The 25,636-nt window shown below is 50.9% G+C and overlaps 1 protein-coding gene across 14 annotated transcripts in view; it reads left to right on the forward strand.

The window, feature by feature from the left end:
- Positions 1–786: 786 nt before the first annotated feature.
- SIL1 (SIL1 nucleotide exchange factor) overlaps positions 787–25,636 on the forward strand; it is a 98,543-nt gene continuing 73,693 nt past the window's right edge. Inside the window, exons 1-4 of one of the 14 annotated variants that reach the window (XM_087760170.1) lie at positions 787–848; positions 5,162–5,317; positions 19,674–19,874; positions 24,261–24,375. In XM_087760170.1, the coding sequence (XP_087616296.1) occupies positions 19,758–19,874; positions 24,261–24,375 (232 nt within the window). In that variant the 5' untranslated portion in view covers positions 787–848; positions 5,162–5,317; positions 19,674–19,757. The other 13 variants (XM_087760169.1, XM_087760160.1, XM_087760165.1 and 10 more) reach the window with 13 other exon arrangements.

Here is a 25,636-nt window from a genome sequence, read left to right on the forward strand (position 1 = left end):
GCCGAGGCTGTGAATTAACACCCTTGTATTTACCTGAAACTTCACTACCTCTCTCAAGAGGTGTGAAAAATGAAGGGGGTGCTGAAGCAGCTGGCGGCAGGGAAGAGAAGCTGGCCCAGGCCAACCACACCTCATGCACCTTGCAAACGTCACCTCCTCTTTCCTCGCCACCCACCTGGCGCGGGGGACGGGGGGGCTCAGGACGCCCCGGCGCAGGCGGGTGGAGGCTGGTGCGGGGAAGGCCCACGGCACCAGGCACCCTGCCCTGGCTGCGTCGCTGATGTCCGGGGACTCAGGGCTGCCCCTGTGCCCCTCCGGCTGCTGCCCCAGCTCCCCGGGCAGCCGCCCGCCGCCCGCCCCGGGCTGGCCGGGGGGCCCGGTGCTTGCGGCCCGCGCGCAGACAGCTGCGGGGTACGGCCACCCCGAAAGAAAGCAGATGTCCTTTAGAAAAGCCATTTGTTTCACCCTTTCTCCCTAAAACCGACACGGAAAGGTGACAGCCAGTCAGTCCGTCAGTCAGTCAGGCTGCCAGTCCCTCCCTCAGGGTGACCGAGTTTCTCCAGGGCCTGGCACTGCCTCGGCCGGGCTGGTGTCCGCCGTCCGGGACAGGCTGCTTGCCCGCAGCTAGGGCGTCCCTTGAAGGCCCGGTGCGGCCCGCTGCCGCCGCTCGGGCCGCTCCCGGAGCCCCGGCCCGGGACCCGCGGCGACGCCGCCCGCTGCCAGGGCGGTGCCTGACGGGGAGCGCGGGCGGGCCTCGGGGGGCGGGGCCAAGGGCGGGGCGGGGCCGCGGCGCCGGCCGGCGCGGATTGGGCGGGGCGGGGCGAGCGGAGCGTGCGCAGTGCGGAGCGGTGAGTGGGGGTGGGGGGGGGCCGGGGCCGTGGCACCCCCGCCCCGGGCCGCTGCTCGGTGCCGGGGCCCGGGCCGCAGGCTCCCGCGCCGGAGCGTGTCCTGCCGGCGCCCTCGTTCGAGGGGAAGCCGGCGGTGAGGCCTTGGCGGGGCGGGGGGTGCCCGCCGCGCTGCCTTCCCGCAGGGCGGGCCCTGTGAGGGCGCAGGGCCCGGGGAGCTGCGGCCGGGCCGGAGTGCGGCGTTTGCCCAGGCGCGGGGGTGGCGGCCTGCCGCCGGCGGGGCCCGGAGGTCGGGGCAGGCGCCTGGGCTGGCGCCTTCTGGGCGTGGCGGGAAACGCGGGCGGTGCGGGGCAGGGCCGGGGCCGGGGCCGGGGCCGGGGAGGGTCCCTTCGGCTGAGGGGTTCTGAATACAAATTCAACGAAACAGGAGCCGTTTGGATCCAGCCGCGAGCACGAGGACGGGCTGGGTGACCTCGGGCCCCCTTCGCACCTGGGCGGTTGGGGAATAAAAGTGTCCTTTGGTGTAGCTCTGGGCCATCGAAATGGATTTTCCTTCAGGGTACGCGCTCAGTAACACGAGGCCTGCATTTTAAAACTGTTTAATTATTTTGGTACGAGCTTGCATATGGCTCTCCTGCCAGAGAACTAGTGAAATTACATGTTGCACAAAGCCAGGGAGTGAAAACTGAGCAAATGGGATTTTGTGTATAAACACTATTTGGAATATTGCCTTAAAATGTTTAACTTCAGTGGTTGACTAACACTCGCATTAGAAGTAATCTTTGACAAATAATCAACACTACCCGCCTCTCAAGATGGCCTAGGTTTACACTAACAAGTTCTGTAGACACAATTTCTTAGGGGCAAGTTATTTATTTTACAGTGTTTTGCTGATAGAACTAACCTAGTACAAATATGGCTTAGAGGCAGAAAGTATGACTTCACTGATACTGTTTAATTTGCTTGCCAAAGCAGCATAATCTGCACAGGCGTTTCTGTTGGTAGAGCTGTCTGCGCGAGGAGGCTGCTCCGGTGTACAGCCCTGGTAGTAAACCTTTTAAGTGCAGATAAGTCTCCACGGCTTTAGAGGCCGATGACACACCCTGTCGTTTACCCAACAGTGCTACCGCAGTGTTTCTGCTCCATGTGATCCTTTTGAATTAATTTGTGCTCTGGGAGTAGCATTATTAAGGGATGGACTTTTTTTTTTTTCCTCTCTTTTCTTTCCTCTAACCCTGCCTTAAAATGACCAGCCTGCACCACGTTGGTGTTTTTCAGCAGCCTCCAAGGCATTTCTATGGTGGGAGTATCCAAAATACTGCCCCAGAAACTTTAATGTACAAGTGCAGCTAATGGAGGTGAGAGCAATGTCTGCAAGTTCCTGGGGTCTGCCATCTGTGTGACCACGTATTTACTAGATTTGAAGGCATACAAATATGATCCTTTTAAAGAAATAAGCTGGAAACTGGCAGTTCCTAATGAGTTATCTGAACAGCCCTTGCACCCTCAACGTCGTCCGTGTGCCCTAAAGCAGCACAAGACCAGTGCCGGTGCTACTGCTGCCACCTTCTCCTTTTTTACAGTTGAGAATTCTTTTAGCCTGCGCAATAAAACACCTGAAAAACTCTCCAGCACCCCCAAACCCTCTCTCTGTCTGCTCTTACCTGGCAAGGAAATGGAAGACTAAATACAGATGTGGTCAAGCTGGGCAGGTGTGTTTGAAAGCATGTCAACTATACCCTGAGAATGTGCAAGGCAGTGGATTATTGGGATAAATTTAGGGATATTAGTCAGCCTTTCTATGTGCTAATCCTCTCTGCTGCTGACTCCCTCGGTGGCTTTTGTAACCCACCTCGGCTCTCTTACCGCTCAGCTTTCCCCTCTGAGAAATAATGTTTACCTTGCACTCGTGAAGTAGGTGAATCAGCTTTAATTAAGATTTGTCGAGTGCTTTGTTGATAAGTTCCCTGTAAAGCTAGTTATTATTTTTTATTAACACACAGATATTCTTAGCACCTGAAGTGAAAAATGACACAACACTGGGGATCTTCTGGGAAACAGCCCTGTGAAAGGAGACGGCGCGTGCTAACGAAGGCTTTGTCAGATCTCTTCTGGCTGCGGTTCGTGAGGCAGTTTGCTCCTAAAGCTCTGACTCAGAAAAAAAAAAACCAAAACCAAATCCTCTCGAGTCACTGGGAAATCTTAAGTGTTCCTGGAAGTTAAGCCCCACTTTCACATAAGATTTGTAGATCTTGCCCCCTTGCTGGATGTCTCGCAGAGCCTTCTGTCGGGGTTTGGTGCAGCTGCGTGTGTTCGGCATCAGCTGCGCAGGCACAGCTGCTCTCGCCCACTTTGAAACACCTAGTTTCAATTATTCCAATTGCTTTCAGCAATCATTGCCTCAAATTATGCTGTTTGGGGTAGCGAGGGCTTCCCTGCTTGGCTGGGTGGTAACCCTCACCCGCTACAGCCGGTTGCAGAGGTCGGTGGGGGTGAGAGGGGAGGAGGGAAGCCTTGCCCTTCCCTACGGGCAGCCCAGGTCAGTGTCCCTCGCCCTGCGGTGCGCGGGAAGGCCATCGTCACTGCCAAAGTGGCTTGGTGGCAAATTGAGCTGAAGAGCTTCGTTTATGAAAGGTAATGAAGATGTGATCTGAAGCGGTTACGGCTGTGCTCGTTCTGCGTTGCTGTGTGGGTGCCTGGCACCTGCCTTTTGGCAGGATGAGGAGCTCTATTGTATTTTGGGGAAGAGAAGGCTGTTAATTTAGCTCTAAGATGTCACTGCTGTAGCGGTGTAGGAGTGGCCAGATGGATGCTAAAATGAAATTCAGGGCTGGAAAAGCCACCTTGTCCATGCCTCTGCCCTGAGGCCAGGTGAGAAATGCTGAGCTCCAGACTAGAGAGCGGCGGATGTTAGTGCAGATCTGGACTGGGGGGCAAGTTCCCTCTGGGACTTGATGAAATCCCGGTCTCAGGGAGCCTGATACCTCGTCTAACTTGCCCATGCAGCAAATTAAGCCGGCCGCTGTATCTCTTGCCTTCAGAGAACGGGGAGCCCAGCGGATGGTTGTCCTTCTTGTAAACAGCTGTTAGATGCCGAGAGCTGATAATGACCCTGGAGGGGAGTGGGGATGGAGAAAGCCTTCAACAGCTGCTGCGAGGCTGCGTGTTTTACACCGCCGGCTTCTCTGGTGGTTGCGCAGACCCTCCGGTTTGTCTGTGGCTTTCTGAGGGGTGGTGCCAGCACTGAGCATGGCCTTCCAGCCCAGAATTAGGAATTTTATGTTCTTAAATCACAGAATGATGTTTAGCTCTTTGCAGCTGGAGCCGTGGTGTCACAATGCTGGCGCACGTCGCATTTTTAGTCCAGTCCCTGATTTTCCTCAGCGTTACCTCAGTCCAGAGAGCTTTCCCCTGTGCTGTATTTTGGTGCTTGATCTTTCTTTTTTGCTGTTTCCAAGTGCGGTTCTTTGCATTGTTTTCCTTGCTTTTCTTTTTATTGATTCGTGGGTGTTTTTGGAACTCTTCTTCAGTTTGTCAATTCTGATCATGACCTCCGGAGTGCTTCCAGCTCTTAACTGCTGAGCATCCTTTCAGGTTTTATAAAAGTACTTTCACTTTCATTGTTCAGACCATTAATGAAAAGGATGACTAGAAGCAGACCTGGACTGCGCTCCAAGGGCCCATACGTGATGTTTTCTCCCATTGTAACAGGGAATCGTTGATAGCTGCCCCTAAAGCGTGTACGTGTGTGAGTTGCTTTGGTTTTTTTTGAGCACTGTGCCTCGTTAAGGTGAGCTCGCATAGTCCAAATTCCTCCGGTTTGCCTGAGAGTGTTGGATGGATAAAGTGAAAAGCCTGCTTTGACGCTGCTGTGCTGGTTGGAGGTGTGATGGGCAGGTCTCTGTAGAGGGGGAGTTGTACCCCACTTCTGAAGACTCGGGTGATTTTCAAGAGCGTTCCTGAACTGCATTTACCTGGGGCTTCTCGCTGGCGCTCGCGAGGACTAGCATCGCTCAGAGGCAATCCTCCGGTCGCTCAGCATTGCTGTCCACCGAGAGCTCCCTGGGTGTTTCTGCTTTGGTAGCAGAGGGGTATGCGTGGGGGGAATTTGTGTCTGTAGCGTCCTGCTCCCCTTTCTGTCTCCATAGGTCTGTCCTCAGTGAGAGTTAGGCTTGTCTGTATGTGACTAAGGTAGTAAAAATACATTTTTCTTCTCAAGCAATTCAGAGTTCCTTGTGTGGTTGCTCTGCTCTGGAAAAAAAAAAAAATTACTTGCTCTGGAAAAATTAATTACACTCATTTTTATCCCTGAATAGTGTGTTGCTGTGGGAGCAGTTGCAGGATACCTCGTTCCACCAGGGCTCTGTTGGTCACCTAAGCTTAAGGAAGAAGAGTTACTTTAACTGAAATACATTTAACTGGAGAAAACGTCACTGTCTGAACAGGACCAGCTCTGACTGCCCCTGAGTTCTGTAAGTACTGAGCTGCTGTGTTCAGCTTTTTGAATGTTAAGAAGTTGGTCCTTTTCTGAAGTGCGCTTCCACCCACTGTACCATATTTCTTCGCACATCGGTGTAACTGTGGGGTGAAATTTGGGCCTCGCTGAATTCTAGGACAGCGCAGGGTTCCTCTGTGGTTTTCAATTCTTCCACCTCTCAAGGCTGGTAACTGGAGGTACCTGGCCACAGCTGTTTGCTCAGGCTGTGCTTCAAGGACATCATCAACGGGATGGAGAAGCTGTGCCCTGTTTGTTCTCCTTTATTGGTTCACGGTTGATGGTGGGTGCCCTGACCAAAATTCAGTTCCAGGGGAGAAAATTCAGCCTCCCTAAAGCATTCCTGTGGTTTCTGTTGGATTCTTCCTTACTTCTCTCCCGGGGGCTGCATGCTGTAGTTAAATACTGGTAGAAAGGTTGTGTTCTACTCTGGATTACGGCTGAATCTCGGTGGTGGATAAATTGCATCCCAAGTCCAGTTTGCAAAGCCCTTTGAGCTTTGTGGGATGCAAGAAGCTGTATTTTATTCTAGATGTGTGTTTGCTGATAATTCTGTAGGATTTTCAGTGAGCAGGTTGTAAGAGTCCTGATTATACTGGTTCTCTGCGCAGTCAGACTCTTTGCCCAAATAATTCAAAAGCCTGCTGCAGAGAGAGGAAAAGGAAGACGGAAGGACGATTTAGAAACCTCTGGGTCACTGGAATAGGTGGGAAGAAGGTGCATGTCTTGATCTGAAGAAGATACCGAGCCAGGTGTATGCCTTTAAGCATCTGAAGAAAAGTCAGGATTTTTTTAACAGCTGCCTACTTTAAACCCAACTAGTTTCTTTAATGAGAGTTTTTAAAGGTTTAACTGTTAATTTTAGAATTTTTATTTCAAGCATGCTTCCATAAAATTAACTTTTTCAACGCAGAACGCTTTAATGTCTTCCGTGTTGGTGCTCATTTGCAAGAAATCTATGCGCAATTATTTCTTATGTACCAGTTAAATCTATCAGCCAACAGATGTCAAGTGTAGCAAAAATGCTATAATAATATTATGGTCTAATAATAGTTATAATGATTCTAATTACCTGGCACGGCTTTTGAGAGAGGCAGACTCAGAAATTAGTGCAAATAGGATGTTTAACCTTGAACTGCAGAAGTAGGGCACTTTCAGAGGTACTTGGGCTGTACCCCTTCTTCCCTATCGGACATCCCATTCCCTTTATTTCCTCCAGCAAACCAGGATTAACAGTCCGGTCCGTTAAAAATGTTGAGACCTCATTCTCGGTATGTTCAGAGGTGGAGAAAAGTGCTGGCGAGCTGTAGATGAGCACGTTTTTTAAAATACCCATAAACGTGAAGCCCGGTCATTTTTAACCCCGCGCTGCAGTCTAGCCACCCCAGTGTCGGCGCGCTCCTGCTGCCTGATGATTACAGCATGTACAGATTGCTCTCACCTCAGGAAGGCTGCAGGAGGCTCAGCAACCTTCATCTTTTATGCAAGCCAGTTTTGCTGCTTTTAAGTGTCAAGGAGGCTTTGCCACAGCCTGGAAAGCACAAAGCCAGCCTGAATCTGCCTGAGTGCTGCTGGGCAGCTTTCATGCTGTCCACTGATGGGAGAGCGGGCGTAGGGGTGTGCAGGCGAGCGGATGTGGGTTGTTGATCCCGATGGAGGCTTTGGTGTGAGAGGTGAGGAGGGCATGTCAGCAGGCAGGAGCCAGCCGCCTTGCTGGTGCACGACTGCTTTGCCCTCTGCAGTTTGGACCCGCGCAGCCTTGTCGGAGTCTCTGTCCCCAGTACAGGAACGATGCTCTGTGTGCCAGCTTTTTTATGTCACTCCCAGTGCCTCTCTACCACCATATTTTTCCTTTAGGAAGGATCCTGGGCTGCATTTTCTATATTCTAGTGGTTTTTGCCCAACCTTGCTATGTGCTGTGTAGTGTCTTGGGGTCCCAGTGCTCATTCTTCTTGTAGGACTGATAAGGCGGTGCATAATGGATCGCCCCTTGCCGCAGCTGTTCGTTTTGATTTTGCAACGTAAAGTTGGTGAGGAGTCCCCGATCCACAGGGAAGGATCCTTTCCGCAGAGGAAGCCCCTCACAGTCTGGGAGTTGACAGCTTTCAATGGTTATATGCCAGGCTGAACGTTTTTCTTCTAAATAATAGATTCACATGCTGATGAGAACCCAGCAGGACCTATGGGAATTCGGCTGTCAGTTGCTGATCCCTGGCATGGGCAGCAGCTGTGAATCTTTTACTGTCTTCCTGTAAAATGCATCCAGAGGTGCCCTTGCAAGGTTTTCTTCTTCATTTCCATCCTGCTCGTAGGCCGGCATGCTTCACTTGTCGCGAAAGCCCTGCCTGCCAGCGCCGCTCGTGCTTGGTGCACGCAGCCCACCTTTCGCCAGGGCTCACGCCGGTGAGAGCTCTGCTGTCTTCGGCCTTTTCTTTGGGGAGGTTTGCCTTCTTGCTGGAGTCAGTACCTCCATTGATGCATCACCATGGAGATGGGGCTGTTGGAGCTGCAGGGCACAGCCTTTGCCACGCTCACGTGAAGAAGGATGCGGTAACAGGCTACCCTTGTTTAGGGAAAATGATTTCTCAGAGTAAATAATTTGTCAAAGAACACTTGGCATCGCCCCAGATGCTATTAAGGAAAAGATAAATCTTGGATCTTTTCAAGCGCGAGCTGTAAGGCTCATGTAATATTCACTTGCTTTTTAACATGCTGCTTTGCTTTGCTCAGCATCGGGCATTGCTGCTATGACCAGCGCTGACTCACTAACCTGCTTGTGCTTTTACTTACCCTGAGAAACCAAAGCTCCCTTTGTTTTCTGTTCCCGGTAAATATTAGCAGTGTATTTCTCATCCTGCCACAAGAGCACCTTTCTGCATCCCTTTTCTCAGCCCGTTGAGAGTCTGGATTTTCACTGCTCTGTGTCTGTTGCAAGGGTTCCCTTCCCTGTGACCGGTACGGCTCTGGCCGGGTTTCCGAAGGATGCAAAGGGTGCGTAGGCGCATTGACCTCTCCTGCATGCAGAGGAGCGCAGGCACCTCCCCAGCTTGGCAGGCTGTGCCAGCGCAGCCCAGACCCTGAATGAGCTCGTGCTGAAACCTCCTTGGGGGTTCGGGGGCTCTGCCCTTTCTGCTCGCCTGGCACTGGCGCACTCTTTCTTCGTCTGGTTTCTGGTACACAGAGAACCGTCTCAACAAGGTCTAGAAGAGCCCTCCGGCACCTCTCTGCCTCATTGCCTCCACGTCTCCTTTCAGACTTCATCTGTAAACATCTTTTTGCCCTTGCTGAACACTGTGTCTCTTAATTTCTCTCTGCAAGGGTATTATTTAATTTGTAAATGTTTTAGGACGTTATTTGAAAAATACGATATGAAGCTGTATTTCATTTACTGTAATGATCCACTAATGCGGGCATATTTCAAAGGCAGGCTATGCAGTACTGTGGAGTTTAATTAAATTTTGTTTTTCAAGTAAGCATCAATAGACAGACAATAACAAATGGTGGGCAATATGCATACAGAACAAAGTCACTCCATTTTCTTTTCCAAGACTCTGGAAGTGAAAATGTATAGCCCTTAAAATGTACTTGGCCTGCTCACAACTGCTGCTTTAGTGCAGTTACTCACTTTAGGGGGAGTTTTTTCTTGTTACTCTGACTTAATTGATTTTCTTGATCTCTTCCTGCCCACAAAATAAACTGTTACACTATGGAAAATTTCCAGCAGGAGCCTTGGGTGAGCTAGGTTCTGCTGCAATCTCTGGACTTAGTTTCGAATATTGTGTTGCTTAATGTATTATGGCTTGTAGAGATGGATCCTCCTGAGGGTTACAAAACTGAAGGGCTGGGTGTGAGGTTCTCGTTCCTTTGGTGGGAAACGCCTGTCTCCGGTGGCTGGATGTGCTCTGTGTCACAGGGAGGTTGCCGGGAGGTAAAAACGGTGGTGTTGCATTTGACGTTGTTGTACCCAAATCGGGAGTAAGCAGGTGGCTCTTGAGTGCATTTCGTTCCTTTTCTTCCAGCAAGCATGGGGTAATCAAGTACAAAATGTATGCAGAGAAGCTTGGAAAGTCTGTTCAACGTCAGCGGGAGGCTGTTGGAAATCATAACGGCACTCACAAGCGTGGCACTTGTACAAGTTTTCTAGGGGTAAAGAAATGCATCGGTGATGATGTAAATGGGCTCCTTTGTTTGGGTTTGTGCAGAGCGTCGCTTGAGGAGCAGAGTGAGATTGCTGGCTGGGGCATCGTTGAGTTCTGGCTGGTTTCTGGTGGCTAGCGTGGGCTTTGTCCTCTCTTAGCGTTTGGGAAATTTTCCATTGTTTAGAAACATAACCAGAATTTGCTGAGGAAATCTGTGCGGGTGCCCTGGACTCCCACAGCACTACTTTGATTTCTCTCTGAAATCTCTACAAGTCAGAGAGCTGAAAAAAGGTAAATTTTGCAGAGGAGGACCCCCCCGTCCTCCGTTCAGAGACATGACTTCAAGCCGTGTCCTGGATTGATGCCTAAAGCTTTGCCTGCTTACCCTGCTTGCAAACGGATCCCGGGCTGGGGCAGCGGGGTGGCTGGGGGCGAGGGCTGGCTGCGCCTGGTGCTGGCTCTGCTCGCTCCCGGCTGACCTGGGGTGGGTCACTGTCCAAAGAGCTGTTGGGTGGAAGCTGGAGCCTGTAAAGCCTGGGAGAGGCTGTGGGAACCTGGCTCTTGACTGGCGTCTCGGCAGCTGTAAGCGCCTGAACAGCATCGCTGTAAATGACAGACTTGTGTCTGCTAACCTCCTCCTCCACGAGATCTCGGTTTAACACTTCCTGCGTTACGGTAACAGCCTGTGTTTTGCTCCTTGCTGGAAAGCAGCGCCACGAGTACTTTACAGCTCTCCTGGTGCACGTACCGGCTGATGGTGTTTTCTGTGCTGGATGAGATGCTCGTAGGAAGCAACAATCCTGTCCAAGTAAGGCTGGCAAGACGGTGTCCTGTGCTTGATGCCAGTCCCTGTGGCTGGAGAGGAGTCCTGGTACAGATAAAATGGTGTCTAAATATAACTTGTCATGAGGCGTCAGATGCTCTTTAAATAAATTCTGGAAAAAACCCCACGCAGCTGAGGTTTGTGCTGGTACTACCAATACCAAGGGGAGTGCCCTGTGCCTGCCACCTCATTCTTCCCTTGTTCCTTGCTTTAGGCTGCCAGGTTTTCCCTTTTCTCACTTCTTCTTGTTGATATGTAGTGTCACTCGAGGCTCTGTTGCTGGGTTTTGGGGCAGGCAATTGCTTTTTGGTGACTTGAGGCAGTGTCTCCTACTTCTCTCATCCTTTCTTTGGATCTCCTGCCCTTCTGTTCACTCTCACTTTGCGATAAGCTAACCTTCTTTGTGGGCTGGTCAAGGTTTCTGTCCAGGAACCTTGGGCAGACAAACTTTCCTGGGGCCGTTATTCATATTCTAGGGAAGGAGAGGTTTTCCTGGCCGTGGTGGGCTCAGGTGGCTGACCCCAGATGAAGCGCGCTGGCATCTGGAACATCTGGAGCCAGCGGCTGAGCCCTGGGCTGAGGGATTTGCCCTCTGTGCAGACCAGTAAGCGCTTGAGCCTGGTCTTTGCAGGAGCAGATGAGAGATTTGGATTCCCTGCGGTACTGGCTGGCATGATTAAATCTTGCAGATGTGCCCAGAGCAGGTTTAGGGGCTTGTTGTCCTGCCCAGCAGGAGAACAGAGAGAGAATGATGTGCCCCGCAGCAGGGCACGTTAATGCCTCCCTAGGACGAGTGAGATGCTGCACCGCCGGATGAAGAACATGAAGTTTCTGGGCTATGAGGAGCTTCAGCCCAGAGTGATAATTTAAACACCAAATTCTTTTTTAATAATGGATATTGTTGATGGCTGCCTCGCATGGGAGTGCTGCACAGGAACAGATTGCGTTGTACTGATGTGATTTAAAAATGAAAAGTGTGCTGGTCTTCGTAAGCACTTGGGTCTGACACCGGCCAGCTAGGTTTCTTGGATTTCTCCTTTGGAGTTTGGCAGCCGTCTGCTTCGGGGAGTAGAGTGGTCTCGTAAGAGTTTATTTGATCTGACACATGACAAATTGTTTCTGCTGGCGGGTACTGCAGGCACAGTCTGTTGCAGCCGCGGCTTCGTGGGCACTGAGGAAGTTGGGGAAGGCAAGTCTGCCCTCCTCCTCCTCTTAGAAAGTGTCAGCAGAGGGAGTGTTGTTTTAGCCCACCTCCCATTCCAGCCTCCTTTTTGCTGGTTGTTAAATTGTGCTATTTGCATAGATTATTAATGTTGCTTATGTGCTAGGTGTTCCTGCAGATGCTCGTTGTGTTTCTCGTTGAGGAGAGCCTGCGTTTCTGGAACCGGCCCTGGTTGCCATTAAAGATGCCTTGTTAAGCTGCTTTTTTTAGGACACCCTTTTAACTCTGTAATGAAGAGTGGAATATTGCATTCCTCAGCAGAATAAAAAGTACATGTCCCCTGTGAGATACTGTAAATACATTTTATTTGTTCTATTACCTGCAGTTTCAAGAATATGTCCCCTAAGCATTTTAATCTCGTTTTCCAGAGTTGTCTCAGGATGAGGAATCGCTCCTATTTGTAACTTTGGGAATAATTACTATGTTCATTAATTTCTTCTCTTTCCTGCTGTCCATCTATTATTGCTTCCGAGAGAAAAAAAACTCTCTGTAAATCTCCACCAAAACAGGACTGACTGCTTGATTAGAAGGAGAGGTATGCACGCAAGAAATGTGTTTGTGAGAGAGCATCTCGCAGCCGCGCGCGTGGATGGACCCACTGGCGTGTGCTGGCTCCTCCAGCGCCGCTCGAAAGCACTTAGCCTTGTAGAGCCTGCTAGATGCTCGGGCTGGCTCAGCGCTCCTTACCCCACGATTAAAGAAGAAAGCGCCGCAGGCAGCACGTTTCTGGGCAGTCGTGGCACACCTGGAGCACTGTGATGAGGCAGGAGGCTGAAGGTCAGGTCTGCTCAACCACCCGAGCGGTGCTTTGCCTCCTGAAGTGCTTTGCCTGCAGTGCCTGGCTGCTGTTACGAAATAGAAATTAGACAGGACAATAAGGGAAGCGGTTCATCAGCTGGCCCTCTTTTGTCCAGCAGCTAAAAGCCAGTTCAGAGATTTTTGTGGAAGCGCTGTTTGCTTTGGTCCTTTTTTGCTCTTTCTTTAAGTACAGACTGAAAGAGTTGGAGACTGGAGGCCACTGTAATTATTATTTCTTTCTGAATGGCAGAATAAATGTGCCATTTAATGCATAAATGACAGGGTCCTTGCCTCGGAAAAAATGTGCGGTCTGACCCTGATGCTGCAGACCGTTCTACATGTGAGTAACCGTCCCTGCCTGGTTCTGGGTGCACTGAGATTTCTCACTCCCTGGATCGGGGTCGGTGCCAAAACTTGTCTCGACGTGTGATGTCTGTGGTCACTGGAAGTCACTGTGGAGGCTGTCATTGAAACACCCTTGATTCGCGTGGCAGCTGTATTTAGATGGCAGCTGATGGAGAAGCTCTGCAGAATAGTTTGTCCATTGTGTGATAAATCTGCTTGCAGGAGGCGATGGCTGAAGTCTGTGGTCTTCATGGGAGAAGCCCACTCCGTACAAATGTGGCCTGGCAGTCCTGGGGTGGACTCGCCATCTCCCCACCCGATGTGGCAAGATGAGGCCGTGGCACCACCGGGATGTAGAGGAAGCTGCTCAGGATGTTCTGCTCTCTGAGCAGAGAGAAGGGTCCTGCAGATGCATCTTTCATCAGAGCTTAAAGAGTATGGGTGCCTAACAGCCTGCTGTTAGCTCTTAGAGCAGGCAGGGAGATTTTGAGAGTCCTTGGCTTTGCAAGTAGCCATGCAGCAAGGGCCAAGAAAAAAGGAGAGCAAAAATCACTGTATCCTTTGGCTGCTGCTTCCTGCTGCCTGGGCGCGTTGTGCGGTATTTGCAGAGGCGGTGTGTGCAGTGACAGCCAGGACTGCCAAAGAAAGGACCCGTCATGGACTGGTGCTGCTCAGCTGCTGAGATATGCCAGTCCACGAAATGGCTCTTTATAGGTTATTCTCTAACAAAAGGATGTTCCTTTTAAGTGGCTGGGTCTCCTGCGGTTGGTCCAAGCTCCAGATGAGAAACAGTAGGTCTTTTTTTTTTGGACTGAAGGGTGCTGAGGTTACGAACACAATTGTTGTCCCTTGGAAGAGAAAATCACAGAGGAAAACCACTCACTTCTGGTTGCACCTCTGTTTTCCTCCTTCCCCAGTCCAGGTTTTGGGGCTGATGGAGCCTGCCTGTGCTCTGGCTGAGGGGCGGTGGGACAGAGCTACGGTACTGCTCCTGATTGAACCCCACGGCTCCGAAGAGCAGTGAGCACAGTCATGGAGCTCAGGAGGGACCTTTGGACTGGGAGCAGTCCTGCTGCTTGGAGGGTTTACTACTTTGAGTCTCTGTCCATGACCCTTCATTGCGAACGCCTATAAGGCCCAGACTCGCAGTTCAAACATCTGTAGCGAAGGGGTTGCTCGAGCCTGCGGAGAGGAGCCACTTGGACCTTGCAGCCCTCAAGTGTGGCGACCGGTGCGGCTGACAGCACGCACAGGCTCCCGTGGCGGCTAAGGCGTTCGCAGAAATGCTGTTTCGTAACCTCTGCTGGGATTCGTGAGACATACAGAGGCAGGTTCCCCGCTTTGTCACCATGTCATGAGGATTTAAGGTTGAGGAGCTCTTTGAAGCACCAGTACAGCCTGTTGTGCCATGACAAGGTGGAGATGAGCGCCAGCATGACTTTTCTTCCCTAAGGAAAATGCAGTTTTGCACAGATCACAAGCCGTGGCTCTGCTGCTGTTTGAAGAGACCAGATGAATTGCAGAGACGGGCGCTCTGTGCAAGATGAAAGTCTCCGCATCAGAAGCCAAGGTGCTTCATGTCTAGGCCGCAAAAGGGAAGAGAAGGTCTCTGAACCAGGAGTCACTTGGGGGATCAAAGCTCTGCTTAGTGGAGGCCGATGAGGCAAAAGGCAGGACGACAGCAGGAAGGTCACAGCCCGTGCGGGTGATTGGGGCCATCTAATAACAGCAGTTGGGCCTCCAGAGGGGTCCATGAAACCTTCTCTGCTGGAGGACTTGGGTCTGCATCTGCCCCTGAGGAAGCAGACTGCAACATCCAGCACCTGCCCTTGGCCGGAGCGATTCTGCAGTGCCTGAGTTTAATTAAAACGATGCTGCACTGTCACATTTTCAACTATTTTTTCCATATGTTGCTACAAGTAACATCTAAAATAGCTCTCCCTATCTGACAAGAGATGAGAGAAGAAATGTATTTTTCAGCTGTGGACTCCTTGCATTTGATGGTGCTTTGTGTGCAGGCAGTTTCCTTGCTTCTTCCCTGATTTTTATTAATCTTAAAACAGTGCCCAAGGACCAACGAAGACTGGAGCATCTTGATCGTAGGTGCAGCGTGAGCACATGTCAGTCTGTAACCATCTCACAAGCAGAAAGGCAAAAAAACGTTCCTCAAAGTAGAGGTGGCAGATGATGAAGAACACGAGAGGGAAGGAATTTATGTTCTCTTTCACCTTCCTGTGTCTGTGCATTTACTTCTGCATTTGCAGCCCTTGGAGCATTTTGCTATTTTAAATTTCCTTGGGGAAAAAAGCTGCTGAACGAATGCTGCCTGCTGCAGGCTGGCTGTTCTGCTTCGGTTTCAGACTGGGGAGGCTCTTGCGCTTGGGGAGCAGGACCCAAATTTTAATCTTGGTGGGAAATGCCTGGGTAGAAGAATGGAAATCATGGTGAGAGTCGCTTCTAGATGATTGTACTGGTAGTCTCTCCGTTCTCTCTTCATGCTCGTTACTGTCCCAGGGCTTTTTTTCATTGCTTATGAAAGGCATCTTCTGAGACCACTTTAAAAGTACTGATGTAGTGAAAAAATAAGGAAACTTGAATAATGCCTTTCATCCACACGAAGATATTGCTGGAGTCCTTAGTGGAAGGAGCCCCGTCATTCCCTTGGTTATAACGGTGGCGTCTGTGTTAGGAATGGAGCAACTGAGCCCCGGCGCGGGGAATGACTTGCCCGGGTTCCCGCAGAGAGCTGGGGCAAAGCCAGGAGCGGTCCCGAGGAAGCCTGCTTGGCAGCAGGTTACATTCATCCCTAGAAAGCTCCTTATTCCCCTTTCCGGGAGGGTTTGAGATTGTCTCGTTAGAGCTTTATTCCAGGTTTTGCTGCCGGTGGCCGGTCTGGCAGCTCCTGGGTGGGTTTGGCCCACAAGGCGGATCCCAGTGGCTTTTCAACTGGGAACTTGCCCCAGAACTGGAAGTGTGTGGGAGCCCAGCTCTCTTGCAAGGGAGGTCCTGAGCTGGGCATCCCGCCAGGCATCCCGTGCAGTTAATCCCACGGGTTGCGATGCCATGTTAATCCTGGCTGCGTAGCCAGAGCATGCGGCGGGCGAGCCACACATTTGCTGCCCACATGCTGTGCTGCTCCCCGCCGTGACCTGTGCCCGTGGGTCGTCACGCCGAGCACGAGCTGTCACCGCTGGCCGGTGTGCTGTGGAGAGGTGAGGAAATGCATTTTTCATAAACTTCGCAGCTCACTGTTTCTGGCGGATCGATAGAGCTGCTGGTGAGGCCCTTTGCTTGCCTGCTGTCAGGGCACCTCTGCGCCAGGTGCTCTGCAGGGCTGTGGCAGCCGGTGCCCTCGGCTCAGGAGCGATGGCAATCCCGATGGAAAACCTCCAGGCTGAGCCGGAGCCGGCAGCAAGGGTCTTGGTGGGGACAGGCTGAGATACAGCCATGAGGGATAGATGCTTGTTCTGGGGCAGGTGGTGTGGTGCAGGTGCTGCTGTGGGAGTTGTGTGCCTGATAAATCGGTGTCGGATCTCTATAATACTGAGCCTGAATTTTGCATGTTTTTTTAACCTCTTAATTGAGCCTCTTTATAGGGAAGCCGGCACCTGACAGGGGAGGGAGGTTGTTATTTGATGTGGGACCAACGAGTGAACGGCAGGAACTTGGAAAATATAAAAAGCTGTTTCCAGACAGGCTGGGAGTAGTACGCCGGTTAAATCTGTGGCTCTTTGTGGGCCCAGCTGCAGCGGGACATCAGGGTGCCCCGTGCCCTGGCTAGTGCGGTGTGCGCTTTCTTTCCTGTTACATTCTCCAAGCTTGGGAAAGCAGAGGGGGTAAAAAAAATACGCTGAATCCTGGCAGACTCCCAGGTTAGTCCGAGCCAAGGGGTCTCCTTGCAAATAGGGGCTGATGGAAATGATAGATACATGTGGGGGGAAAAATATCACTCAATTTTATGTGCTGTGCATGGGAAATTGCAGCAAGGAGCAGGAGAAGGGAACAGGTACGGGCAGAAGGAGAGGCATTTTCAGCTGGGTTTGGAGTGATGGGGAGGCGATGAGGAAGGGGAGAGCTGTTTCGCATGGTTGAGGTCAGGCAGTGTGGCAGCTTTCAGAAAAATGTTTGTCCTGAAGGTCCCTGCACACCTTTTTATCTCCAGGCAAGTCCTGAATTGGTGCAAATCAGCCCCCGTGCTCTGGTACGGACTCGAATGTGCTTGCTAGCCCCGAAGCTCTGCAGAGCGAGGGTGTCATGTGCGGGTGGTCGCAGAGCCCTGCGAGAGCAGCTGCCAGAAATTCAGGTAGATGCATTTTTTATAAATAATAAACAATAAATTCAGTCCTCTGATCTCTGAGGCATGCTCTGCTTTTGTACACTCTATCCTGAGCGGAGCAGAAGATCCCCCCATCCCGGACCCAGGGCTCTCCGGCATGGAGGGTCTGAGGACTGCCAGAGGTGTGCCGGCTGCAGCCCCTGCTGTCGGGGATCTTGCTGAGCCACGGCGGAGAGTGGCCCCTTCTGCCGTCGCCGCTAAGGAGCGGATGGAGAGGGTGACAGCAGCCTTGCTCAGACTTCAAACCACTGAAGTATAAAGCTGTGCTCTTGCCCTCTGGAGAGCAGCGTTTTCTGTGAATGCTGGTTTCTGAAGTGATTCATTAAGTACATTTAATTGATAGACTAAATGATGTTTAATATTAAACTGTGCGAGGTTGTTTATACAAACAACAGGGTCGGACTTGCTGTGGTCGGGTAGAAGGGGCGATGCCGGCTTTAACCATAAATGACCCACAAGAACCCACTCCTCCGCCCCTGTGCAGCGCCGTGGCCGGTGCCGGTGAAGCCGCGGGGTGCCGAGAGCCGCCCTTGCCGTGCCGGGTGCTGCTGTGCCGTCTCCTGTCACTGGATACAGGCGTGCTCTGCTCTCGCGTGCGTCGGTACCCGGCAGCGCTTGTAGGAAAGACCAGCATTGGGTGGTATCGTAGCTGAGCTGCTGTTAGAGGCGCTGATGTTAGCTGATGGCTAAGCAGGTAGCCTGTAGGGGTTATTAATATTTATTGTTATTATTTGTTAGTGGCGGTTATAAAAGTTGCATGATTGCACGGTAGATGCCAGGCTCTGTAAGCACGTGTTTCTGCCATGGTTATCCTTCTCCTCCCTCCCCATCCCCACCGCTCCATGTCAAAATTTCTCCCTGTGCACTGGTTCTGGTCCAGAGCGGTGCTTCTGCTGCAGATCAGAGCAGGACTTGCTGCTTGGGGGCAGGCTGTGCCTAACCAGCAGAGCTCGAGCTGCAAAACCTAAAAGCACGGCCTCCTTGCTGCATGGGTTCTCTGTAGGCAATCAAATACGGGAAGGTGTTCCCACAGCTTTTCCCTTGTGTAGGAGTGTTTTTAGCACTCCAGAGCAGAGTCCTGGTAGGAGTAAATGATGAGGAGCAAGCAAGAAGAATAAACGTTTTTTTAAGCAATTTTATAAGCGGCGTCGACAGGACGGTCTGTCTTGCAGCTGTGCCCTCTCCGCTGAAATCTTGGTAGTGTGAGGGTGTTTGCAAACAAGTGGTGCTTGCTGTCCTGTCTTTCACCCGTGTGTGCGGGGCTTCGTGCCCAGGTGGGACCCTGGGGCAGGGGTTGGGGGCTCTCGGTGCAGCGGGCTCCTGCGTGGAGCTGGGGATAGTCGCGGGAGGCAGGAGCGTGCTTTCCCAACGGCAGGATGCCAGGAGGAGCAGAGCTGCTGAGAGCATCCCGAGCGCAGCAGACGCAGATACAACATCAGACCTCGAACAACGCTGCACGGAGCCTGCGCCAGCCCAGTGCCATGGGTCCGTACCCAGAGCAGTCTGTTCCTGCCCAGTTTGTTCTGGGAGAATCGAGGACGAACAAATTGAGGCTCCACTGGGAGCATCGCACGGGTCCCTGAAGGAAGCTCCCTGTTATGTTTGGTTTTGCCGTTCAGGGCTCTTCTGCTTTGCATAAGGTGTTACGTTCATTATTATTATTATTGTATTCTGTTTTTATTATTAATTTTTATTCAGATCCAGTTCTTTGATCAGTCAAATGTATTCAGGTCTCTTCCAGGATCTTTGTAGTTTTAATATTGGCTTTAATGAAGAGGAAATTTCACTCCTGCCTCCGTTTGGAAATGTTGCTGATCGGGACGTGTTTGTGGGAGGCGGGGGCTCAGACAAGCGCATGGAGCAGGAGGTCCCTGGAGCTTTCTGGGTGCCTGTCGGTCGCTCGTGCAGAGCCACAGCAGCTTCACCTGGGCACTGCACCTAGGGCAAGTGCAGTTAATTTCTAGACCTCGTCTCAGGGAAGAAAAAGCATGAAAAGAAGATGATGATGTCTTTTAAGGGGGGAAAAGAGGTATCAGAGACTCACAAGTCCTGTTCTTAGTGAAGGCAGTGGGGAACGCTCACATTGTACAAGGTTTGGTAGCTCGTTGTGGTTCTTGCAGCATTTTGCCCGTCGGCTCACACCTTCCTGCTGGATCCTCCACATTAAAATGTGCTGCAGGTAACCATCTCCAGGTAGGCATGTTTGGAAGGACAGGACCTGTGCTCTGTCTTATGAGAGCCATTGGGGTTTTAATACGGGCAAGTTGTCTTCTCATGGCTCCTGTTTCCAGAGGAAATCCAAGAAATCCTGTGCTTCATGCCAGAAGCCATGGTGCAATGTCCAAGTACTGTCAGAGCAGGGAGAGCTGAGGCAGGTCTTCAGGATCCAGACTTGCTAAGCAGACACATGGTCATCTGGGCCTGTGTCCACCAAAACGTGTATTTCCAGGGTGGCTTTTCTTAGCTTGGCTTATACTTAACAGGAGCCTTTGTGACTCTGTCCTCTGGGAAGAAGAGAGGATGATCATATTTGCAGGTTGGTCCTGCTTGTCTGTTTGAAAGCAGAGGGTTGTGTGCAGACCCGACTGTGATGAACAGGGAAGGGCAGAGTGTCCTGTGGCCTCCTAGTAATCCTGTTTGTCCACCAGCTGTTTCCTCTCTTATGCATAGGCTGAATTTCAGATTAAAACCTCCTCTTCCTCCTGTTGATGTAGCTGCACAGTCATCGGAGGAGGAGGGACTGCTGGCCACGGGATGTTCCCAAGATGCCTGACTGACACTGCTCTGCTCTTCAGTAGCAAGTCAGCAAAAACAGGTGCTCATTACAGACCTGGGGACCCTATTGCTGAGAGGAAGAAAATTTCAGGTCAGGTCAGCTAAATTTCCTTCTCTTTCTCCGTTGCGTTGCACATCACTCAGCACATCATGCTAGTCTCGGCCATAGATGCCAGCGTCATTAAAATGACATTGTGGTTGAATGGGGATCTTCACACTGATTGCAGTATGTGTCCTGAGTGCACCTTTTCCATCAGACATCCCAATTTACACATCTATCTTTAAAACAGTTTCCTTAACTGTTACTGCCCATCAAACTTTGGCTTCAGCCTAAGAGGCTGTGAGTGCTTGGAGGTCTTCATGTCACCAGTTCAGCTGAAGGCTGCTTGGGATGTGTTCCTTGATGCCTTTCATTGTTTGATTTCCTCCAGTGCTGCCCTGTGCTCGGCGAGGGGAGCTGTGTGAATTATTTGTGCTCATAGACACGCAAAGTGCTGCTGGTGCTGTCATTACCACCAGCCATCTCAACGAAGGCTGGCTGGACAGATACCCTACCTGAATTAGTAAATTTGCAGACAGTTTTGCAAGACTTATAATTCTCATGCTGCTCCCTCAATCCCGAGATGAGAACAAGGATTAGCTTATTGTTATTACGTCCAGTTGGCCGTAAAACCAGAGCCTGGTGAGGGGGCTGGGGAGCTCTCCGGGATGTCCGTGTGCTCTCCCGGAGCAGCGGATCAGAATTCAGATGAGGCTTCAGCTGGATTTATTGGAGTGGCACCGTACACGCAGCGTAGGCTTTGAGTTAGGACATGAAAGAGCGGTGCATTCCCAGCAGCAGAAGGCATTAATGAAATATGTTCCTCCTACTGACTTGCTTTGAACTGTCACCTATGACTATAGCAACCACATTCACGGGGCTGTGCAGCACTTACTGATGCGCAGTACTTACTGATGCGCGGCTAGTAAAATCAGTAAAAATGTCCCTGCTAATAGAGAACATAATGGCAATGCTGTTGTTTTTGCGGCCGCTGGTGCAGATGGGGTTTTCTGGAGCCGTGGAGCAGAACCTCGCTATGCTGCAAAGCCGAGAACATCGCCTGCTCTGACGGGAGGACTACTGCCAGGAACGGAGGCTTCTTTGAGTGTGACCCTTTGCTCTTTCCCTAGCACCTGATTTTCCTTGACAAAAGAGGATTATTAGGGAAAAAACCCCACAACCCACCCCACTCTGCACAAGGGGAATTTGTTGTCCTCCTGTAGTGGTTCTGGTGCTGATCAGCTGCAGCTGAATGTGGGTGCTGCTGGATGCCAAAATGATGTCCACAAATCAGAGCAAATGCTCCCCATTCAGGTGGGGTCCACGGTTACCACCCTTTCTGCTTTGCAAGCTGCAAGGGTCGTTTCTAAAAATGCATTGTATCCACATAACATTTGGTTTGGAAATCCTCTCACGCCCTCTGCGTATGTCTGTCTTGTAACGAGATGTCAGCCTGCGCAGGCTTCTGTCCAGGAGCTTCAAACCCCCGTGTTTCACATGTTAGCTCCTCCTGCCTACCTGGGACCTAAGCAAACTGCTAATTGTTGTGCAGATGTCATCTTCCAGGCAGGCATGGGGTTGTAGGCTTTAAAGAGGCTGTGCTGTCATTTGCTACCAGCCTTCTCTGTACACGTGAGCTCTATTTTTATGGGAGTGCGCGTTTTCTTTCAGCCACTGCTTTGTTGAATTTCTTTTTCTTCTTTTCTCTTTTTATTTCCAGGTTTGCAGGTAAAGTTTTAGGAATACATCTATTTTTCATTATCCCAGTTTTACCACTTGTTTTATAACTAAAAAAAAAAACCCAAACCCGAAAAACTGTTTCCTGTGTAAAAAGCAGCAGTTTGTTCCGAGGTGGGTTGAGGGGAGGACTGTATGTCTTGGTCAGTCTGAGATGGAGGTCCTGACTATGGCATTGGCCAGAAAGGTGCGTCGATCTTCTGGGAGCAGGTGGAGTTTGAGCCCATGAACCCTGCTCTGGGTTTTCCAGCTCAGGAGCCTGGGTGCTAGTTGTAGCCTGGTTGCACTTGGCAGTGCCCCAAGAGAGAGATGGAGGCTTTGGGCACAGGTTGTCTTTGCCTGTCTTCTGAAAACGGAGAGCTTTTCTTCTACTCGAGTAGAAGTAGAAGCTTTTCTTCACCTCGAGTGAAGAGAAGCTTTTCTTTACCTTGAGTGCTGTGTTCAGTGTTGGGCCCCTCACCACAAGAAGGACATTGAGGTGCTGGAGCGTGTCCAGAGGAGGGCAACAAAGTTGGTGAAGGGTCTGGAGCACAAGTCTTATGAGGAGCGGCTGAGGGAGCTGGGGGTGTTTAGTCTGGAGAAGAGGAGGCTGAGGGGAGCCCTTATTGCTCTCTACAACTACTTGAAAGGAGGTTGTAGTGAGGTGGGGGTCGGTCTCTTCTCCCCAGTAACAAGTGACAGGACGAGAGGAAACAGCCTCAAGCTGCGCCAGGGGAAGTTTAGGTTGGATATTAGGAAAAACTTCTTCACTGAAAGGGCAGTCAGGCCCTGGCACAGGCTGCCCAGGGAAGGGGTTGAGTCCCCATCCCTGGAGGTATTTAAAAGACAGGTAGACATGGTGCTTGAGGATGTGGTTTAGTGGTGGACTTGGCAGTGATAGGTTAACGGTTGGACTCAATGATCTTAAGGGTCTTTTCCAACCCTAATGATTCTATGGTTCTATGATACTGCATTTGTAGTTTAAGAAGGGCTTGTGGCTCCTTGAGGTGGTTCTTTGACCCTTTAGAAAAGAGGATATCAAAGGAGGATATCAAGCACCAGGTCAGAAATGCAAGGTGGTACTTTAGCGCATGGTGTGAATTAAGTAGTGGAGCTCGTTGCTGAGGGATGCTGTGGGTGTCAAAAGTCCAGATCCACTCCAAAAGCAATTAATGGGAAAACAAAAATCTGGTTGAGCTGGATTTGAGTTCAAAGATAGAGGCTGCTGTTCAGGAAGACCCTGGGTCAGGAGTTTTTGGAAGATGCAGAAGTGCATCAGATGTATTACTGTTTGTGCTCCCTGCTCTGCTGCTTTTTCCCAGATGTCCACTGCTGACCAGCGTGATGTGGTGTTTTGCCTTTTATTTTCTTTTTTTAACTAAGGCAAAAACCAAGCAGGAAGAGGAAGAAGTAATATAACAGAGTGGGGAGACAAGGTAGCAGTAAAGGGGTGGAAGGAGAGGACTCCACTCCCTCCGTGTCCCCAAGTTTTTTGGGGGGAGATGTCCTTCGGTGGCAGGAGTTGGTGGTGGGTGTGCCTGTGAGTGTATTTTCTGCTGTGTGGAATAGAAGATGGTTGCTTCAAGGAAGGAAGAAATCTGCGATGTGATGTGCCATCCTGATGGACATCAGAGACAGGAAGATAGATATTTAGGACTGCATGTATGGGAGGAAATTCTTTAAAACCTGGATAGGAGTAGGAGCAGACTTGATGGAGGGATGAGTAATGAAGGAGTGTTTGAACGGAACTAATCAGTCCCATCTTCTTTCAAAAGACCTCATTTAGTTTAATTTAGCAGCATGTAAATTTAGAGCCAATCAAAGGAAATACTTCTCCAGCCTGTGTGCTGGCAGGCTGCTCCGTTCCCTACCCCAGCATGTGAAGCAGCGAGCTGAGTGCTGTAGGTGGATTTAAAGCCTCGTGTTGTAAGGCAGCGGGGGCACGCGTGTGTGTGAGCGTGGCTACACACGTAGTGGTGGGGATGCGAGCTCTGTGCCAGGGTGACTGGCAGCCACAAGAGCAGGACCCTTCTTTCTTTCCCCCTCTCTTGTTCAGTAGGTGGTCTGTGGTCAGTGGGGATGGCTGGATGCCACGGGACTGCTTCATGGTCCACTGCAAGCGTGGGCAGAGCTGGCTCCTGGGCTCACAGTTCGGGTGAGCCGGCGCTCTGAGCAGCGGGGAAAGCCTTGCGCTGTAGGAACCACCAAGTAAACCTTGCTGACCTCCGCAAAATGTTGTTTTCCTCAAGAAAAAACTATGTATGGATTTAGATAAACCCCTGATCCTTTGACGACTGGTAGTTTTGTTTAATTTGAATTAACGCAGCTACTTCTGTGCTTAAAATGAGGCACAGGCATAAAAAGCCTTTGCAGGATTGCACTGATTTTTATTTTTCCCTGTAGTTGTCATCCATGGCACCAACAGAGTGATTTAAACAAGACTTGCAAGTCTCTCCATATTTTCTAGGAGAGATATAAGCCCCTGCAGGGTCACTATAAGCTACTCTGTCATTACCTGTCATAAACTCAGTTTGCAGTAAAATTGGCACCCCTTGCTGTCGGCTGCCCCCAGTGAGACCCATGCACTAACACCCCAAGGTGTTCCGTTTCCTGCGGTGTCGCACCCCTGAACACGTGCTGCGTTGCAAAATGTCGCGTAAAGAATGCTGAAACCTGTGAAAACGTGGACTAAAATATTGTTGATTTTGTTTTCCTTTGCATTTCAGGCTGGTGGCAATGTCTCACTGGGCCGGTCTCCTCTCCACCGCTGCCAAAGTCAACCTGTTGGTCTTGGTGGTTTCTGCAGTGTTTTCCCGGTCAAGCCTAAGCGACAGAGTTCCCGTAAGTGTTGGCTGCTCCGGCGGAGAGCCGTGCTCGCAAAGAGCTGTCCAGCCACCGGAGTCTCTGGTGGGGCGACAGCCTTACCTGATCCCTCTGTAGGGCCAAGTAGGGTGTTGCAGCGGTTGGTGAATCACCTCTCCTCGACAGCAGGTCTTCCATAACAACATTTCAGAAGGGCTTCTTTCTTAAGACTGCTTGCTTCACCCCAGGAAATCCAGAATATGCTCAATCCAGAAGGTTTGCGACAGGAGCAGTGCAACTCGGGCAGTTCTCTTGTTTGCTAGATGTCACTTTTTCTATTTGGAGTTGTCACACGTTCCCCCCTGCAAAGCTAATTATGCGGGCTAGTGGCAAGAAGAGGTGGCCTCGATTAGGTTCCTAGCTGTGCCCCTGTTGAGTCACCGCAAGTGAGTCAGGCTTAGCAGGGCATCCTCTCCGGCCCTTGCGTCCCATGTGCATGGATTTTGCTACTTCCAGTGTTCTTGTGAAGCTGCAGTTGAGGTGAGTGGATGCTGTCTGTCCCTCTGCACTTGTACAGGTGTGCAAAACTCCCCTGGTTTGGATTCTGCTGCTGAGCCCCAGGTGCCAGGCCCCACTAGATTAGTAGATCTGGAAAGCTTCCTTGAGGAAGCTCGAGCAGTAGAGAGTGGTGGTTTTTTAATTTAATTAATGCTGTGGCTTAAAACAGGGGGTCCCCCAGCAGCCCTGGCCTAGGGGATCACTGGCCCCCCATGTCCCTGGACACTCACTCCTGCCTTTGCATTGCAGCTTACTGGCCTGTTGGTTGTGTGATGCAGCTGTTTGGGGGCTGTGCTATTACCCAGAGCAAATACAAGGGACAGATTACAGTATAAACACTGTAGGCCGGTGCCTCGGACCCACCTGGAGTCATGTAATGATGAGTTAATTTGTCTTTATTTCAGGGAGGGAGGGGAAGAGGCTGGAGACAGAGCACAGTCATCCCAGCTGGAGAACAAGCACTGGGACGTGCCTGAATTGGCAGGCAGCCTGGAGGTTCAGACAGGATTAATGCGATGGGTGGTTAACTCTCCCATCACCTTTTCCTGCGCTCCCCTACAGCGGCTCCGTGGTGGCCACATCCCTCCTTTGTTGCAAACAGACAGCAGATTGACTCAAACCCTCCCTGCTGAGGCTTGTCAGCTTCTTGAGGTTGATTTCAGACTGATAAAGCAGGGATGCTTTTTGCCTTTAAGGAAATTGCCATTGTTCTTTAGAAAACATCTTTCTTTCTACTATTTTA

The sequence above is a fragment of the Nipponia nippon genome, unplaced genomic scaffold (assembly GCF_047370975.1).
Source record: "Nipponia nippon isolate SJK-2023a ecotype South Korea unplaced genomic scaffold, ASM4737097v1 scaffold_21, whole genome shotgun sequence".
Lineage (NCBI taxonomy): Eukaryota > Metazoa > Chordata > Aves > Pelecaniformes > Threskiornithidae > Nipponia > Nipponia nippon.